The sequence below is a fragment of the Betta splendens genome, chromosome 13 (assembly GCF_900634795.4).
Source record: "Betta splendens chromosome 13, fBetSpl5.4, whole genome shotgun sequence".
Lineage (NCBI taxonomy): Eukaryota > Metazoa > Chordata > Actinopteri > Anabantiformes > Osphronemidae > Betta > Betta splendens.
In genome coordinates this window covers 15,657,534-15,675,708 of record NC_040893.2, presented here as the reverse complement: position 1 = coordinate 15,675,708, position 18,175 = coordinate 15,657,534, and the positions used below count along the sequence as shown (strand labels likewise).

The following is an 18,175-nucleotide window of genomic DNA, read 5'->3' as shown; positions in this document are numbered from 1 at the left end:
CACACTGAGGAGAAGGAGACGTCAATTCATTATAGCTTCAAAATAAACCCAAGGTACCTATATTTCCCTTTCCTCATAACACATCTACCACCGATGAGACAGCCCTTCACTTCTATATCTACCGTCTTCGCGCGTATTCAACAGTTTCAAGAGCTGAAATGATTTTCTGCACGGTGTCCTCCCCTGCAGTGCGCACTTATACTGTATCTCATTTTCAAAACACATCAACGTTGCGGCAGAGCGCGAGCCTTTATAGCCGCGGCGATCCCGTCTGCCCCACGTGGTGCTTCGCCGGCGCGCTGACGCCGCTGAAAGGACGGTTGTAGTATCGTCAACTCCGACGGCCACATGAGCGCGAGAGCCTCCTGCGCAGCATTCCGCGTGTGTCCGTGGGGCTGAGACTGCGTGGCTGTGCCGCGAGACGACATCTGCGGGCTGCATTCCCGTAAAGCAGCTCTGCAGGAGAAAGCATGGACACGGAAAACAGAAAGAAAGATGCCTGCACCCGAAGACACAACCCGCGTAAGTAATTTGCTACTATCAATGTATATCTTATATTATTTTAACAAATACTTGCCAGTAATCAGTAACAAGTCTCTAAGTTTGATGAATGAATGAAATGAATGAATGGACGGGGGATGATGAGCCGGTGAGGCTGTGGAGGTGCAGTCGCCCTCATGACGGAGAAGTGCTGTAAATGCAGGTGTTTTATTGCTGTTTTCACAGAACAACTACTGACGCTGACTGTTGAACTATGGTAATCTATTGTTGACAGGGGGTTTGAGGCAGATCATGATGTAGTGTAAGGAGCCCTGAGTGTAACATCTAATAAGTATTTAGAATGAAAAATTTTAAATTCATATTTTAGAACTTTTATTACTTGTAGAACTAAAATTGAAAAGTTTAAAAAATTTATTACAGTATAGTTCAAGATTGTTTACCTTTACAAAGAAATCTATGAAGTATAAAGTGCAGGAAGGATGTACGTAGTACAAGATGTTGGTCGCCATTAATATACTCGTATTTAGGGAATATACCTGGACTTTACTGAAGTATGTTTGAATATATAATATAATACATTTTCTTTGTTTCACAAGTGTGGCTCCAGGAAACAGCGCTTCCGGCTGATGTCCAGGTTTGAGCCAAACAGCAAGATACTGTGACTTTGCTGAACCAAGAACCAAGGTCTTCGTCATGGCTGCCACTCTGAGATGGTCTAAGCCTCTTCCTGTGGTAAGTCCACATATGCCGCACTCAGACACAGTAAAGTAAATTTGACAGCTGCTGCTGCTCAAAGGTGAACTTCATCGTGAACTATCTATGAACTGAATAACAAGCTCTAAGAGAAGGGCCCATAAGAAGGGCATCAGTCAGTTTAAACAGCAGAGATAAGTCAGGATGACGTCAGGCTACACAGATGTTTGGGCCCAGGCTGGGCACCCACTGGTGAGCGCCTCTCCCCACTGGCAGGAGAGGCGTCCTGTGTCCATTAGGTGTGGGGCGAGAGCCAGTATGCCCAGGAGGAGACCTGCTCCGTAGGGAGATGGCCAGAGGCGGTGTGTGATGGGCGGGCGTGTTCATTTGAAGCATCTGGGTTTGCTCCACCAGTAACAGTAACGGCTCCTGGAAATCAGAGCATCAAAGCAACATTTGTCATGTTAAAGGCTGAACTTTGTCCTGTTGCTGGAACAATAAAAAATGGTAAATGGTAAATGGAACTACTGGAATTTCACTACTGCTTTTACAGTCAGAACAAACATTGTTAGTGTGTTTAGGCCCCTCCCAGTGATGATGCATGATCAGTCCAGGAGCAGTTGAATTGAATTGAAAGAACATTTGATTTGCCCTTGAATCAAAGACGGGAAGGTGTCTTGAATGCATCTTGTCTGGACAAAACCATTTAGATATAGAATCCGAGTCATATAAAAACAGACTCATAAGAGAATTATCTAGTACAATTAAGGATAGACTGTGAACTTGGTTTGATTGTTTTTTATTTGTGTGGTAAAGTGCAGTTTGATGTACAATTTTATAATTTGTGATTATTAAGTGGATGCACTTCAGTTACTTTTAAGTCAATAACAGACTACAGAGCAGACAGACCTGTGGGAGGATGGACCAGACTGATCCGTAGGAGTAACCTGTCGCGACCAGACCACAACGGTCACAGCCGACGGTCCTGATCTGGCCGCTGATGTGGTGGAACTCCTTTTAGCAGTGTCACTCCTCCTGCAACTTCCTCTCATCAGCCTATTTTCTTCAATTACCTCATGCTTCCAGGAATTTAGTGTTTTCCTAGTTGCAACACCAAGTATCGAATAGTTTATTGACGTTGAAATGTCACACACACTATAGAAAATTTGCTTTCCGCGAAAACCAATGACTGTTTGTAAAAAACACTATCATATTTTGTGATGGTGTTGTGTGGATGCAGACAGAGACACAGGTAATCAGCATGTAAAAGAGAAATGATCAGTCGTCTCTAGGCTGTCAGCTGTCTAATTCGTTGTCAGCTGTCTAATTTGCCATTCGGTCGGTGTGCCTTCCCCTGGCGGCCCTATCCTTCACACTCCAAGACCTCCAGCAAACAAGCTGTCACCCAGTCAAACAAAGCCATTAGCTTTATATTAGAGCTGCTGATTGAATCGTATTTAACGGTAATGTGGCAAACATTTATGCATTAAAAGGAAGAGAAAGAGAGAGTGAAACCACAGCTTTGCAAAGAGTCCATTTGTTTGTTTGTTAGTATAATATTACCTTTGTTTATTCCATTTAAATTATCATTAATGTTCTTTTACAACTTTCAAACTCAGTTGATGATCATTCGGTCTGTCACATTTAAACTTTTGCACTCATTAGCCTTCCCTAATTTACATCACTACCAACTTCTACAGTAGGTTGAGCCTTTTCATTGTGAAGTTATTACAAGAATTATTGAAGTTAACTACTTAATAATTATCTTGGCCCACACTCACTCTATCAAATATCGATTTATTAATTTTTACTACTTATTTTATAACTCATCCAGATTCGGATCAATCTTCTTTCATTAGTCTTCCTTTAGTTTAGATATTATCTTAAAATCCCAACGTGATTTAAACCATGTTTCCTACATACTTTACATATAATGTTAAGATTTTCTTTTAAACCACTTACAAATCGTTTAAATTCTTGACCATTAGAAACATGACTAGTGCCATATGATGTCATGCCTCCCACGTGAACTAATTTGTGCTCCACCTAACTTTAATTCTATGTCCCAGTGTATTCCTTTCACCTGGGGATGGTTTAGGGTTTAATCGTAGTTAACTTTGTTTTCCCGCTTTTAAACTTTTAACATTTGATCAACATTACCCTGCAGGACCTACAGTGCAGCGTAAGTCCTAAACCTAGCACTGATGTGGGCGTGGTTTACGTGGTGGGCGGGGCCAGAACGTTGAGTGCCGCCTTCCCGCGAGCCCCAGCCACTGCCATTTGTCTTTATCGATTCCACTACCAATCAGGGAGCTGACAGGGGAGAACCCAAAGGTGCCACTGCTTACAAAATGAAGGAGCCTACTGTAACCGGGACCTACTCTCTAGCTGAAGTGTCTTCAGTGAACTCCCGCAGAGCAGCAGAACTCAGTCCAATGCTTTAACAGGAGAGGGAGACGCCGTTGTCGATTTCCTCGCACTTCCCAAGCTGAGAACTTAGAGCCGGAGCGGAGCGGAACCATGGCAGGGGACGGGTCGGACCAGCGGGCACTGCAGTATGAACAAACTCTGGTAAGTTCGGTTCGTTGCCGCTGAACTTCGCTCGTGGACAGGAAAGCCGGGTTCGCTGGACCTGCGTGTCCTGGTCTCGCTGGCGCTGCGTGAAACCCAGCCGTTGGACCAACGTCTCGGTGGAAAAGTTGTGATTTAAGTTCAATAAACGCCTCTCGGCGGATTATTTTATGCCGAACGGTTCACTGTGCGTTTGTGAGTCGATACGTACCCAGTTTTATGTGTTTTTGTTGACAGCTAAGGATAATGTATAAAATGTGAGATTTTAAACGTAGTTCGGCGTCACGTGAACGCGGCCGTGCTCCGTGCTGTCTGGAATACGTCGTGTCCGGTTCAGAGGGGTTCTGAAGGTTTAAATGCGCTGCTGTGAACTTCTGGGGCGACGTGAGCGCAAAGTGACCGGCGTGTGAAGTTGCAGACGCCACAGGTGAACGCGTTAGCTGGTAGCCTAACACCTGGATTCGGCTGCTCCCCAGACAGGTAGACGTGTCTCCGGACCGGTGTGACCAGAGTTTCACTGGAAGACAACAAGTCAGGGCGAATCTTAAACCGTAATGCTGCCGCACAGGAACATCTTCGCATAAATTCGGCATGAACTAAATTTACCCAAATAGTTATTGCAAAAATCAGCTGTTCATTTCATACACACTTCCTTTTTGGTAAAACTGCACTGTGCGGCAAAAAGCAGCCTCAGTTTTAAAATACACAGCTTTAATTAGATGAAGTATGTATTTGTTGTAACAATATTAACGGAACAGAATTTAATTGCTATAAAGCTGATTATCTCTTATTACACCGAGTTTATTCTGTTCAAGCATTGGTCCATTCAGGCCCAGATGTGTCATCTGTGGTTTCTTATTATGTTCTGTAGCAGAACTGTGTGCGCGTCATGTGTCCTAATGTGAGGTGAGGCTTTTAGTGTGTGCATCCTAATGAATAGGTGGTCTGCACGGTTCATGCAGCAGAGGGCCCTGGATCACACGCTGTGCTAAGTGTTTTTAGTTTCACGTTTACTGACACAACTCTGTTGAGCCTAATGAATCTGCCCTTTGAAAACACAAGTTTTATAGGCCAACTGGCCTCATTCAGCAGCAGCGGCGGCAGCGAGGCTTTAAATTAGGAAGAGCCACAACTGCAACACTTCTTTAGGCTGCTGTTTCCTTTACTGGGGAAAAAGTTCCTTTGTAACGAGCCCCCGCTGCCCTTCTCTGTGTGCATGTGTTTGTGTGCGAGATTACACAACGTGTGATTCAGTCTGGACACTCTGTCACCCTGGCGGGGTCTCGCGCTCGACCGTGCGCCTCTCTGAAATGAACCGACTCTCTCTGCAAACTTGGGAAAAAAAAATCCATCCGCACCCCCTTCATGTGCATCTCGTCGTGCCCTGCAGCACTCAGATAATTGTTACATGAACAAAGTTGTGAAAGCATCTAAATAGTAAAACAAAAATAGCAACAAAGCCAGAATAACCTCTTTAATATACAAATTGGTTCCCTCTGTGAACCCCCCCCCCATGTCCTCACTGTGGGTTGTAGTAACATGGTGTCTTTGTGTGATATTGGCAGTCATGGTGGTTGTGTGGGTTTGTTGTGGGCAGGGGATGCTCAAAGAGGCCAGTGTAGTTTGGCTGTGAGAGGCTGGCGGTACAGAAATGTAGCTGGATAAGGATTAAAGAGCTGGTGGAAAATCAAACCAGCCTCAGCATACTGTCCGTTAACATTAGACCCTGCACATCAGCTTGATTTCATGCGAAATTGATTTTTTTTTTTTTTATTGCCATTTTTGATTGGAGGCTGCAAAAACATCTATCTACACAATGCGTTTTCTGAAACCCTATTTCTCCAGGCTCTTCTGTGTCCCGTGATCGTCTAAACTCCGTTTTAGCTGCTCTTTTCCGGAATTTGATATAAATTTGCTCTAAATATCAGCAAACTGCTCAAATTTTCTGCACACTGTGTCTTTGCATGCATAATAAATACACAATAAATGTACTGTCTTGGTATCAAAGGTGACATTTTATGAGGTCTTGTACAATAGCTTGAATTGTAGCATAATTACACATGATGCTTAATATTTAGTCTTTAGTGGCAGCAATAAATCGTTTCAATACATAGCACATAATTGAATTTAACACTGTATTTTCCTTCCTTTTTTTAAAAAAATTCTTGCTTTTTTACACTGACTATGCAACAGAGTGTTGTTTAATGTGTGAAGGAAGACTTTCACTTTTCACTCCGTTGCCTCAGTCAAGTGCTCACATTCATGACCTTGTTTAATGTACAGACAGACTCGCCATCCTGGGTTACACGGTGTTGTCAGTCTTTCGTTTGATCCAAAACAAGTCATTGTCTAGATTTGTAATGATTAACCCCCAAAGGTTTCTTGTAATGGGGATTCTGACCTGGACAACCTGTGGAAAAACGATGTCGTAACACTGCAACCTGTCATCGTGACTTCAGAGTTTTCTCTGTTCCGTTTAAAACTGCACATTTCTAAACATCAGATATAGGACTAGATGTCATTTCCATTTTTCATTTGTTTGACTTAATTTCAAAATGAATGCTAACTTTTAAGATGGCCTAAGATGATTCCATGACCAGATTTACAACACGGTAAATCCCTAAAACGTTTTTGCAAACTTGCATGTAATCAGTTAGTGTTAATAGATAAAGTTGGATTATCAAACTCAACATGCTTTCAGACTAATACTTGCTGATAATGAGGCCTATGTAGCAATTCCATTTACAAAACATGTGTTTCCAGATGTGAGACTCACACCATAAACACTGTCCCTTCTGATCAGTTTGACATAAACTCTTCATCTGCTACACATGGTATGGTTGACTTTTGACTTGTCACATTTTAATGTTCCTCCAACTCATCTCGTCAATGATGGACAGGCTGGTGCTCAATAAATTTAACAGTTCGCTATTGTTATTACCTGGCGTGTGATTGCTTGTTTGTGTAAGGTGATGGGGGGGTATCTGGAGGATTATGTTCAGGTGTCTGAGGCCTCTGATGTGTCAACACTGCTGTTGTCCTCTCAGTATGTTTTATGTGTTGTCAGATAAGAGTCATAAGGTGAGAGATAAGGTGACCATGCAGACATCAACTCAGAGTAAACACTGATTTTTTTCTTTTTTTTTATTGTGTTCTGACACTCAGACACTCTAAACTTTAAATGCATGTTTTGCATGCCAGAAGCACTGTTACAACTGTTGTACGTGACAGGAAATAGCCGGTGCCAAATGAAACAAAGCGTATCTGTCAAAAGTTTAATTTGGTTGTGTTCGTTTGGTTTTGTTTCGTTTGTCAGCAGGGTGTAGGGACAGCGGTAATAACAACTCTAGATTTGTGGAAAAAATAGGGAAGGGAAGTGAAACTGTTCACAAGAGAAGTATGGAACCAGGCATTTTCCCTGTATTTGGGCCAGTGTATGTTTGTGCTGTGGCCATCTGCCTTGGTGTGACTTGGAGTCATTTGTAACCCTATGCTGTTTGCCTCACTGTAGTAATTAGGCTTTTGTAGCTGTGGCCATGTCTGTTTGCGATCAAGTCGATGTTTTCTTAAATTTGTGTCCTACGCTCTCTGTTTAACTTAATCACGGGTTGTGGTCAAAGTCTTTTAATATATTCTTGCAAGACAGGTCAACAAGTCCTTGACCTCTACTTTGAGTTTGTGGAGAATAGGGTAGTTGTTCAGCTGCAGACTCAAAAAGCATCGCTGATCTGACTATCTGTCAAAGGACCAATGCTTTGTTGTTTTCTTGAAATGCTTGCTGAAATGACCTCTCTCTCTGACCCTCTGTTTATTGTGGGCAAACTACCATGCTGGATTTCCTCACTTGAGATGTGTGTTGTGGAGGGATCAGACAGGAACATTTGCACAAAAGCAAAACGAATAAGCCTATTAAAAAGTGCTGGACTGGTCGAAATGGCTGTGATTTGGCTCTATAGAGAACTTATAATAATCCAATTTTGTAAATAATCCATCTGTGCTGTGAAGCAGACTGTTGGTTTGTTCTCTGATGTATTGATCACACAAAGGGAGGGAAGGATTGACCTATATGGGTCAATACACAATGACTGCGCTTGTTTTAAGGTGTGCCCAATCACATCTCCATGGATTGACGTTACAAAGCTGAAGACAACGGGAGGTTATGTCACCCATCAAGTATGCATGTAGATTTTGTACCGATGTAAACCTTATCTGCCAAATGGCCTCTGACCACTGCAGCAAGCAATATGCGACTGGTCATTCTGGAAGTACCATCACAAATTTGCCCCTTTCTCCTTTTTTCAGGAAAATCTGCAAACGTAGAAAAGTGAATGTATGTAAATAATGAGAAGCACAAGCTGACAACAGGGTACTCACTAAGGCAGGTACTGCCAGTTTGCCAGGGCGAGCCCATGTTATTACAGTATTTTATGTTGTGCGACTATCTAGTTAGCACAGCCTGTTCATCAACTACAGACAAAGCTGTGATGCAAGTTAGAGACATATTTCATTGTTTGCAGTGAGTGGTTATAATTTAAAACAGATCTTACTGTCTGTGAATGCTCATTTACGCACTCTGCAATACCTTGCTGGTCTAACAAGTGGTCACAATCTGTCCCAACGCTGCCAAGTGTCACCTTCAAGTCCCTGTGTGGTGTGAAGCCACAAATGCATAGTTGACACATCACAGGATGTTCAGATCATTATCAAACGTGTTTCAGATTTCCTGTGCTTACAGCTGTTTTCACTTAAAACATCTTTTTGATAAGGTTAATACAGGGTTTACTGTACATGTGTGTAGTTTAAATCCCTGCACATTGTCTGATGTCTACACTCCTAAAAAGGTGCAGACATGTCTGCCCTCACTAGGAAGCCTATCAGGTAACGCTAACGCGAGTGGAACAGTGTTTGCAAAGATGGAGTATAGCATGTCCAAGTTTCAGTAAATTCTGTAGATGTTAATCATACTTCATACTCCCTGAGAGGAACCCAACGACCACTAGACACCAGAAGAAACCTCTGGCAGAACCAGGCTTAGCTTGGGCCTAAACTGTTAGGGTGCGATGCCAGTGACTAGCAAGACTGAGTCCCAGTTAAAGTCTTCTGAAGGTGGAGTAGCTGTAGAAATGTTCCGGCTGAGTGTTGCTCATGCAGATGTTTGTCACATCAAAAAGAGGATGTGGTGTGATGCTGATTGCTTTCCTGTATGACCTGCTAATCACCCAGTGATTAGAACAATGTCTGTCCATGTTTCTTCTGTGTAACACACATTTTCCACATTTTTCGCTGTTGACTGTCATGACATGAATGATCAATGGAATTTTGACCGGGCATGACGTTTTTTATGACACAGTATTGAAGTTGTAATTCCTTCTGGGTTGTGGCAGTGTCTCCCACTGCTCTGTAATGTGTTAATCATAAAAACAACAACTAAATAGCAAGATTTCCCAACTGCAAAACTTATGTCACTCTTGTCACTGGCTGCGTGGGTGTAGGCGCTGTACTTCTTTTTAGATTCAGTGTTCAAATTCAGGAGATTGCTTCTATATCAATCTATTGACAGACGTTAACGGTTGAGCTTTTTCGCCCATGAGCTTCAACAGGATGTGATGTGTTTAATTGAGCAGCTGTGACAGTTGTGTAGTCTAAGCAGACGTCGGCATTAGCCGAGTCCTAGTGTCAATAAATATTGGTAGTATTGATATTAGAACATTAACCCTGTTCTCTGACCAAACATAACCTGGCACATGATTACGGATCATATATTATGGCTCTATGGGCTTAAGTCAACAGCTTATAGTTTGTAGATAAAACGTACTATCTCCCGAGGTCCATTTTCAAGCCCTACTGCTGGTGTGCGTTGTCTGCAGCAATCGGTTTGTTCACGCTTGTGCAAAATGCTAAAGTCAACAGCAGTACAGAAGAGGCTGACACCAAAACAACAAACAGCAAACACAAAATCAAACCTCAAAGTCATGAGTGTGCAGATACTGTATGCTTTAGGCTGTTTTCAATGTCGCTTAAGCTAAAGCCAACATTTGCTTTCTAATCACGATGTCAAGCAAATATACTATTTATTTGTCATCACCTTAGTTTAGTTGTCAGGTCTCTAATTGGTGGCAAACACGACACACACACACACACCAATTATTTGAATGTGATTAGCGGCTTTGTAATTAATGAAGGCGAAGCTCTAGAGCAGGGGGAGCCGGTCCTGGATCTCAAGAACCGCTGTTCTTGTTTTCCAAAAGCAACTTTCTACACATGCTGCATGCCTTTTAATTGCCAGTAGTTTACTGTTAAGAGACTGTAATTAAACGGAAGCTTGGCAGCACTTGGCCACTGATGGAATGGATCAGTACTGTGTTTGGCAGCTGATCCCCACTGGCTCTGCCTGGCGGATGGGAAGCTAAGATGTTTGATTGTACCTTCTGAGATTATGGGTGTTTCTGGGTGTCAAAACTGATACACATTAGGCAATAAGCTGTTTCCTGCATGTCTTTATGTAACCTTTTTTATATTTGTGTATGAACTGCTCGTTTTTATGGTTTTTACTGTGTGTTTTTGTTTTGGTGTAGCCTCATGTGACCTTGTTTTGAAAAGTGCTATGGATGTATTTCCTGAAGTTTTATATGTTCCTACAGAATAAACTACTCTGTCTTTCGCCAATATGTTGGCTTTAGATTTAAAAAGGGGAAAAAAGCATTTGCAAATATTTGAGAACATTGTGAAAGATAAAACTTGTGTCTTTATCAACCTTGTTGGAATACTACATCCACTGCTTCCTGTTCACACACTCAGGCCTGTTAAGTAAATAGGTTCAGCTGTGTTTAAGTAGCGTCACTGTGACCTATCCGTACACTCAGATCTGTCGTATGTCGGCACTTAATACCTGCGATTCATCTCACTGTTTAGATAAGGACATTTGACACAGGTAGGGTTAAATTTCAAGTGGGTGTGTGTGTCATTTGATGTGGGCAGCAGGAAGTAAAGGAGAGTTTAAAAAAACATTGCCTGCTCGCTTTAACATCTCCGCTATTACAAGGTCCTATGCAAGTCAGTGAATGGGAACACACTTGCTTCCTGTCTTAATTCATTGAACACGGACTTTGTGTTGCAGCTCATACAATAGTGTCCTTATCTAAATTCTGCTCGATAGTTGCACTACTGAGATGTGATCGCTAATGTGTATAGTATGTGTAAGCCTTACTTTTTCAGACTGTTTCCAATTTAATTTTGTGGCATGTATTAGAACAAAGTGCTGTGGTCTTAATGGGTTTTGTGTGTGTGTGCGTGTGTGGTTTATGAGTCGCTCCATCACCTACATGCACTGTTTTGGATATGGCCATTGCGTCTCTGCACTTTTTTTTTTCTGTTGGTGATGTTATTGAACTCACTGCTTTTTGCTACTGCTGCATTTCTTTCTGTTTCTGTAAACAGAATCTGCAACATTCTTTCTCCCAAAGGAGACTGTTTGCGTGCCTTTGAACGCCTCATTACACTGTCACAACAACATACGATTAGTTCTCCCACAAGCACTCGCACACGCACAGCGTGGCCGGGCCGGGGCTTGCTGGTTGCACCCAGAGGCCTGTGGGAGCACACACGGAGAAGCTGTGTAACATACAGGCATCAAAGACTCAGTTTGAAAGTCCTAGTTACTGTGCAGGTGTGACTCTATTGGTAACGGGTGTGTTTTAGAGTTGATCCCTCCTTGTCTTCCTCTCCACCACTAACTTACCTTATTTACGTACTCATTTATAAACCTTTCTTTTTAGGAAATGTTTTACGTGAGGCAACAAACTGAGGAATGTGGCGGGTTTCATCATTACATTGTGATGTTTCAAAGCTTTTAATTCAGTTTTATTTATATAGCACCAAATTACAACAATGTTATCTCAAGGCACTTTACAAGGTAAGGTTTAAGACCTTTATATAACTAAACCCAACAGATCCCACATACAGCAAGCCTTTAATTGTAATTAATTACAATTTGGCAACATAAGTGGAGAGAAAAAAAATCTCCCTCTCTAACGAGGAAGAAACCTCCAGCAGAACCAGGCTGGATGTGGGCGGCCATCTGCCTCGACCGGTTGGGGTGAAAGGATAGGGGGAGAGAGAAGCACAGCAACAACTACAAGCAACAACAGCGCACAGACAGGATGGTTGGACCAGAGACTGGACACAGACAGGACAGTTGGACCAGAGACCAGAGTTGGGTTTGCAGCTGGCCAACACAGACACAAAGCGCTGAGTCCAACGATACCTGTAGGTGAGGACAGAGAGGGGGGGCTACTGGAGCGAAAGACAAGCTTAGTTGAACATGGAACAATGATGGGAGGGTATTGGATAGAAGAGATAGAAGGAAACAGAGGAGCTCACGGTTTGGTCTCTCAAAATTTGCAATTAATTTTCTTATTATCCTTATTCATTATCATTAAATGAAGTATAGAGTATAGCAGCTCTTTGCGGCGATGTGTGCAAGGCTGTTTTCCCTAAACATTTTATACTCTACCTATTCAAGCTACCAGGGCATCTTCACAAATGTCAAAAACTTTGTCCAGTCACGTACGTAGAAACACAGTGAAGTGAGTTTACTGTGTGCGCATGTGTCTGTATTGTATGCCACTGTATGCCTCTCAGTGGATTTGGTTCTGGCCAATCAGAATGGGTGAGAACACATCGGGTTGAACCCCAGAGTGTGTATTCGCCTGCATGTGCGCAGTGACTCCCCATTCACTGCCAGACCTCTTATCAGACATCCAGCACTATCTAGTGAGACATTATTTAAATGCCTTAACCCAGACTGCCTGAGTCTCCGACCTGTTTATTTCATCTGATGGAGTGTGCTTCCCACAGCCTGGCCCTGTGAACAGCGAACCAAATGAGCGTGACACCTTGGAATATGAGCTGCTGCTTCTCACCAGCATCTTCAACCATCAAATTCTCCCTGCTAAAAATCACATTGAGATGACTTATTCCAAACCTATAAACACAATAATCATTATTTACAAACTGCAATGGTTGGCATTTCTCTTGGCCACTTTCTCATTAGCTGCTGGAGCTACTTACATTTTAATGTCACCTTTTCAGGCTTTCATTAAGATCGAATGCATGTCCTCTTTAACGTCCATGTGTGAAACACTACGCCGACACAAATCACTGACCGCTGTAGGCAGTTATCATGCAGTACTTTACTGTAGATCCTTGGCACCCAGTCATACAGGCATGGCTAAAACAAAACTAATCAAATACATATTTTGGGATCATCTGATGAGTTGTGTCTCATAGCTGCCTCTGCATATTTGCCACTTTGCCTTAATGCAAACAAATACAGACTGTGTGTTGGTGTGTTTGTGTTACAGTCAATGGTGCTGGCCAAAAATCAACATCGAATGTCTTTTCTATGCATCCTTCATCACACTGACACAGTGTACCCACTGCCGTTGCTCATTGATGAGGACTTCCATTTTTCCCACCCACATTCTGTCCTGCTGGATCCTGCCGTTCCGGGGGATTGACCCAATGACCTCGAGTCACAAGCTTGTTTTTCTAACCATTAGGCCACTCTTGCCTCACATGGACAGAATTACACAACAGCCTCATAATAATCACTCTTCGAATTATTAAAAAAAATATTTTGGACCATGTTTTTGTCAAACAATGCCGGCAAAAGTAGCTCACATGTTTTATAATTACTTAATTTGAGAGATTATGTGAGTGCTCATCTTGACATTGAGTTAATTTAAGGCTAATCCCATTTCAAAGTCAGTAAATGCGCGGTTCTGTACTTTTTGTGCTTTCTCTACCTGTGCGTGATTGACATTGTGCAGGCGAGAGTGACACAGGTGCATGCAGGCAAAGATGGAAAGGAAAGTTGAGGAATCTGCTTTTGCAGATATTTTTCATACATAAAATCCATTTTATTCAGTTCTATTCATCAGCGTCTCTCTCGTGCAGCGTGTCAATGTTCAACTAGCTGAACCTATCGAACACCTTTTGTGAGCTCATGTGGATGCGCCGACATGTACCTGCAGTGGGGTCTTGAACTAATGTGCCTCCGGACACATTGTGCGACACATGCTGTGTAATAAGATTAGCCAGTGGTAATTTCCCACTGTTTGTACCTGCACGAGTTACAGATCAACTGATGCACAGGAAGGTTAAGCTAACTGTCAACAGGGGTATGTCAGGTCACAGGAATTTATCACAGACGCACTGACACATGCCTTGCAATGTGAGAACAGAGGACGTGGCCTTGAAGGCCTGTGTTCAATGTGTGCATGAAGCTTGTGTTGAAGCTTTAGCCGACAAATCAGACCGTGGTTGCAATGAGTAACTTTCAGATGTGAGTGTTTGTGTCTCCACGTTATTACTGGTGTCTTAAATGAACTACTCTGTTTGCCGCAGACTGTGTGAGAACATCTTATTTTCCTTGTCTTTATCTTGGTCAAAGTCTGTGGGGAAAAAACACTTGATGTCTGAATAATAAATTATAATAAGATTCAAAAAACTTTATTTTTTTGCACACTTGACAGTTGGAGGTACACACAAGATTTTAGGTAGATTATAAATAAGAATGCTAACACATCTACACACACACACATCTAATTGCTGGCTAAAGTTTTATTATACTTTATTATATGTTAGTGCATAGATGAAGATCAACCCTTACAGAGAGGAGGAGTTGTACAGACTGATGCTGTAAAGGTGCTCCTCTGTCCAGCCACACAGTGTGTAGGGGGTGGAGGTGTTGTCTAGGATAGAGAGGAGTTGGACCAGCATCCCACTCTCAGCTACAGCATGTGGGGGGTCCAGCTCCACCCCCAGAATAAAACCAGCCCTCCTCAGTTTGTCCAGTCTGTTACTGTCTGCTCCCTTCATGCTGCTGCCCCAGCAGACCGCAGCGTAGAACACTGGCCACCACAGACTCCTAGGACATCCTCAGCATGGAGCTGCAGACGTTAGAGGACCTGAGCCTCTCCAGGAAGTACATGCTTGTTGAAGTACATCCAAATGTGAATAATATTGATGTTACACAGACAATGCTGAACACTGTGAAATGCCTAATTTACAGATGGCGATAAACAAGGTATTAATGTCTCTACTGAGCTGCCTTGTTCCACACACAACGAGCAATGAGCTGTGGCCTGTGTGAGACCTCTACCTAAAATCAAAGGCGATTGATCAAATCAGCCAGTTAGGTGTGTGTTCACTGATGACACCCACTGTTTTAAGACGGATGGGCATCATTAACCTTGAGCTGATTTAAATGCATACCTTGCAGGAAGTTGTGGAGGACGTTGTGAAACAAGTAGGGTTTATTACCAATTCATTACAGTAGATGCCACATACTGTATTTGAAAAAAAAAGCTCAAGTCCTTGAGAGACATTTGTTGACATGACATCAGAGTAAGCACGACTATAAACTTCCACTTAGTTAAACTAGATGCAGGTAACCTTCATTGTCATTTTGAGGAATATAAGTTCATGCTTTGTTTTGACCCAACTGGTTAATGTGTTTACATATTATATGTAACACATGTATGCATGCGTTTCTATGTTATGTGTAACATCATGAAAAGGACACCTCATGTGGATGTGGGCAATATTCCTTCTAGTATAGAAAAAACAATATTGCGTTAAGATTTTTATTAAAGTTAGAGCTCTAAGCTGGGTGGCGGCGTATGCGGTGTGTGAGCGCTTGCGTTACCTGTGTGGTGTGTGTGCGCGTGGGCGTGTGTGTGTGAGCAAGAGACAGAGTCAAAAAAAAAAAGAAAAAAGTATCCACTTGGATCGGTGGGAGATTTCCACAAGGGGTGTGTGTGTGTGTGTGTGTGTGTGTGTGTGTGTGTGTGTGCGCGTGTGCGCGTGTGCGTGTATGTGTGAGCAAGAAGAGTCAAAAAAAAAAAAAAAAAAAGTATTGGATGGTGGGAGATTTTAACAAGGATTTGTGTTGTGTGGTGTGTGTGTGTGTGTGTGTGTTGTGTGTGTGTGTGTGTGTGGGTGTGTGGTGGTGTGTGTGTGTGTGTGTGTGTGTGTGTGTGTGTGTGTGTGTGTGTGTGTGTGTGTGTGTGTGTGTGTGTGTGTGTGTGTGTGTGTGTGTGTGTGAGGTTCCAGTAAACGCAGCAGGGTCTAAGGTACCCAGGTTCCCGCAGAGCAGAAGCTGGACAAACACTCATCTCACTCTTCCCCAGAAACATGAAATCCTCTGTGGTTGAGATTCTTTATCCTGTGCCCGGAGTCAAATCAGCTCTGTGTCTCTGTGCTACAGGATGTGACCAGACTTTCTGTCCGCTCTCAGAGTAAACAGCACTGAATAAATCCTCCACAGGTTTTTAATATATTATGAGAACACCAGTCTTAGTTTACAGCAAAACATAGAACCCTTCCGCTGCATCAGGTACTGAAGGCTCAGAAGGGCCTGATGTGCATATTCTCATGTGATGAATATGCCCGTCTCCTCCTGCAGACGCAGTGCTGCTTCATGACTGCACACTGTTGCATAACTCAGTATATTCATCTAGGATTACATAATTTAGCGTAACATGTATTGATCATTGTTATCAGCGAGGTCAGTGATAATGGAAGCTATAAAAACGTCGTCTTTTTGGTTTGAACACTCATATACTCTTTTATGACGATTTATGGATGATTTATGTTAATCATCAATGCGACTTTCAGTCCCCACCTGTCTCTGCTCTGTACCTCCTGTGTGACTCACGTGCTCATTGCATTGTTCTCTTCTTTTTCATGACGAAAGACAGACTTATAAACGTCCGGCAACTCCAATTCAAATCTGCCATTATCGCTTTGTGAATCCTTTATCAGCGCCGATAACGGATCCTTTCTCGAGCTGTGGGGCAGAGCGTGTTGCAAGTTTATGGCAACACTCACACAGGTTCGGCACACAGGAAAGTTTCTCTTGCTGAAATACGTCACTTGTGCGCTTGAATATCCTGCAGCCATCTCAGAATGCACAGATGTAATTGCTGGGCTAAGTGGATTTAGCAAAGCACTTACTTGGAGCTTTTCACTGTCACCTGTCCAAGTGCTTCTGGCTCTGCTTATTTGAGAGATTGAGGGCTGGGTGGAGGGTTACTTTCACCAAGTCATGAAAGAACCAGTGCCAATTAATAGATGCAGATCGAGTGGTTATGAAATAGGGATTGTTTTAGTTTTTGTGGGTTTAGTGGATGTTACACCACCAAAGCTGCTCTTATTGCGTGTGTGTGTGTGTGTGGTTCACGACACGTTGAGTCATTTCGCTGCTCCTTCCCACTACACGTTCACTCTCTCCACCTCGCCTCCTTTGCTTTTAGTTTAATCATTGCTCGGCAAAAAGCTTTCTTTGTCTGTGTGCGAGGGTAAACTTGATTTCGCTAATCTCATCTCGCGTGATAAAGCTAAGGAAGTTAATCCTTTAAAACAGGATCAAGTCATTTTTGTGTACGGACAGCGTGAACCAGCAAGCTTTTTTTTTTTTTTTTTTTTTTTTTAGATGCAGTGAAGTTTTCAAACTTTACTGCAGGTTCTTGAGTCAGAATGACTCAGAACCTCAGGAATACTTTATTTCTGTCCCAATTATTAGTCATGTTTCAGATATCATGATTCAGGACAGTGTAGTAGTAGGTGGCAGAGTCCAGTTTTGATGGCTGGGGGCCTGAGACACACACACACACACACACACACACACACACACTGCTTGACTGCATTCTAGATATTGACACAAACCTGGCCGCATCCCTCCTCCTCCTCCTCTTCATCCTCGTCTACCTGACCTGTGTGTGTGGGACAGTGCAGCGTCTGAATTTCTAAGCCTCCTTCGTTAGACGCCGTTTTTCCCCTCACCTGGTTCTGTCTCTCACGTTCTCGTGTGCTCTCTGTTCCCTTTCTTTCTCACACTCTGTGGAGTCTGTTTGTTATGATTCTCATATTTCAGTCTCTCTCTTTGTCTCCCTCCATAATCTTTTCTCATGCCGTCTCACGTGCTCCATCTGAGCCCTCACACCACTTGTTGCTGTGCATCCCTTCTTTCCTCTGACTTTATTTCGCTGTGTCGTTGTTTTCTGGTTCCCTCGTGTCCCACAGTCTTCGGTCCGTCACTTTCTCACGCCAGTTATTGTCACAGCTGTGTTTTCCCGGTCAGATGTCAGACATAAGTTTGCTGGACAGCGTGTCCCGGCTGTTGTGCTGCATGTGTGTTGTTGTGTGTTTGAGTTGAGGACAGTACAGGGCAGTGCCATGGTGGTGCCTTCCCACGTCCTCACTGAGCACGTGTGAGAGACAGTAACTGAGGCAAAGCTAAACACTGGGAACCATTGTGGATGAATGTCTTTTCTTCCTCGCTCACGCTCGCTCCTGTTCTGTCAGAGTCTCCATTGTCTTTAAAACTGAGCAATAAGCAGCCGTT

At 42.9% G+C, this 18,175-nt stretch overlaps 1 protein-coding gene across 7 annotated transcripts in view; it reads left to right on the top strand.

Annotated features, from left to right (window-relative positions):
* Positions 1 to 357: 357 nt before the first annotated feature.
* Positions 358 to 18,175, top strand: part of LOC114868574 (chloride channel protein 2-like) — a 76,036-nt gene continuing 58,218 nt past the window's right edge. For 6 of the 7 annotated variants that reach the window (XM_029172299.3, XM_029172297.3, XM_029172300.3 and 3 more), the window contains exon 1: positions 3,631 to 3,765. In XM_029172299.3, coding sequence (XP_029028132.1) covers positions 3,715 to 3,765 — 51 coding nt within the window. In that variant the 5' untranslated portion in view covers positions 3,631 to 3,714. Of the gene's footprint in view, positions 523 to 1,097; positions 1,234 to 3,630; positions 3,766 to 18,175 lie in introns of those variants that run through there. The other variant, XM_029172295.3, reaches the window with a different exon arrangement.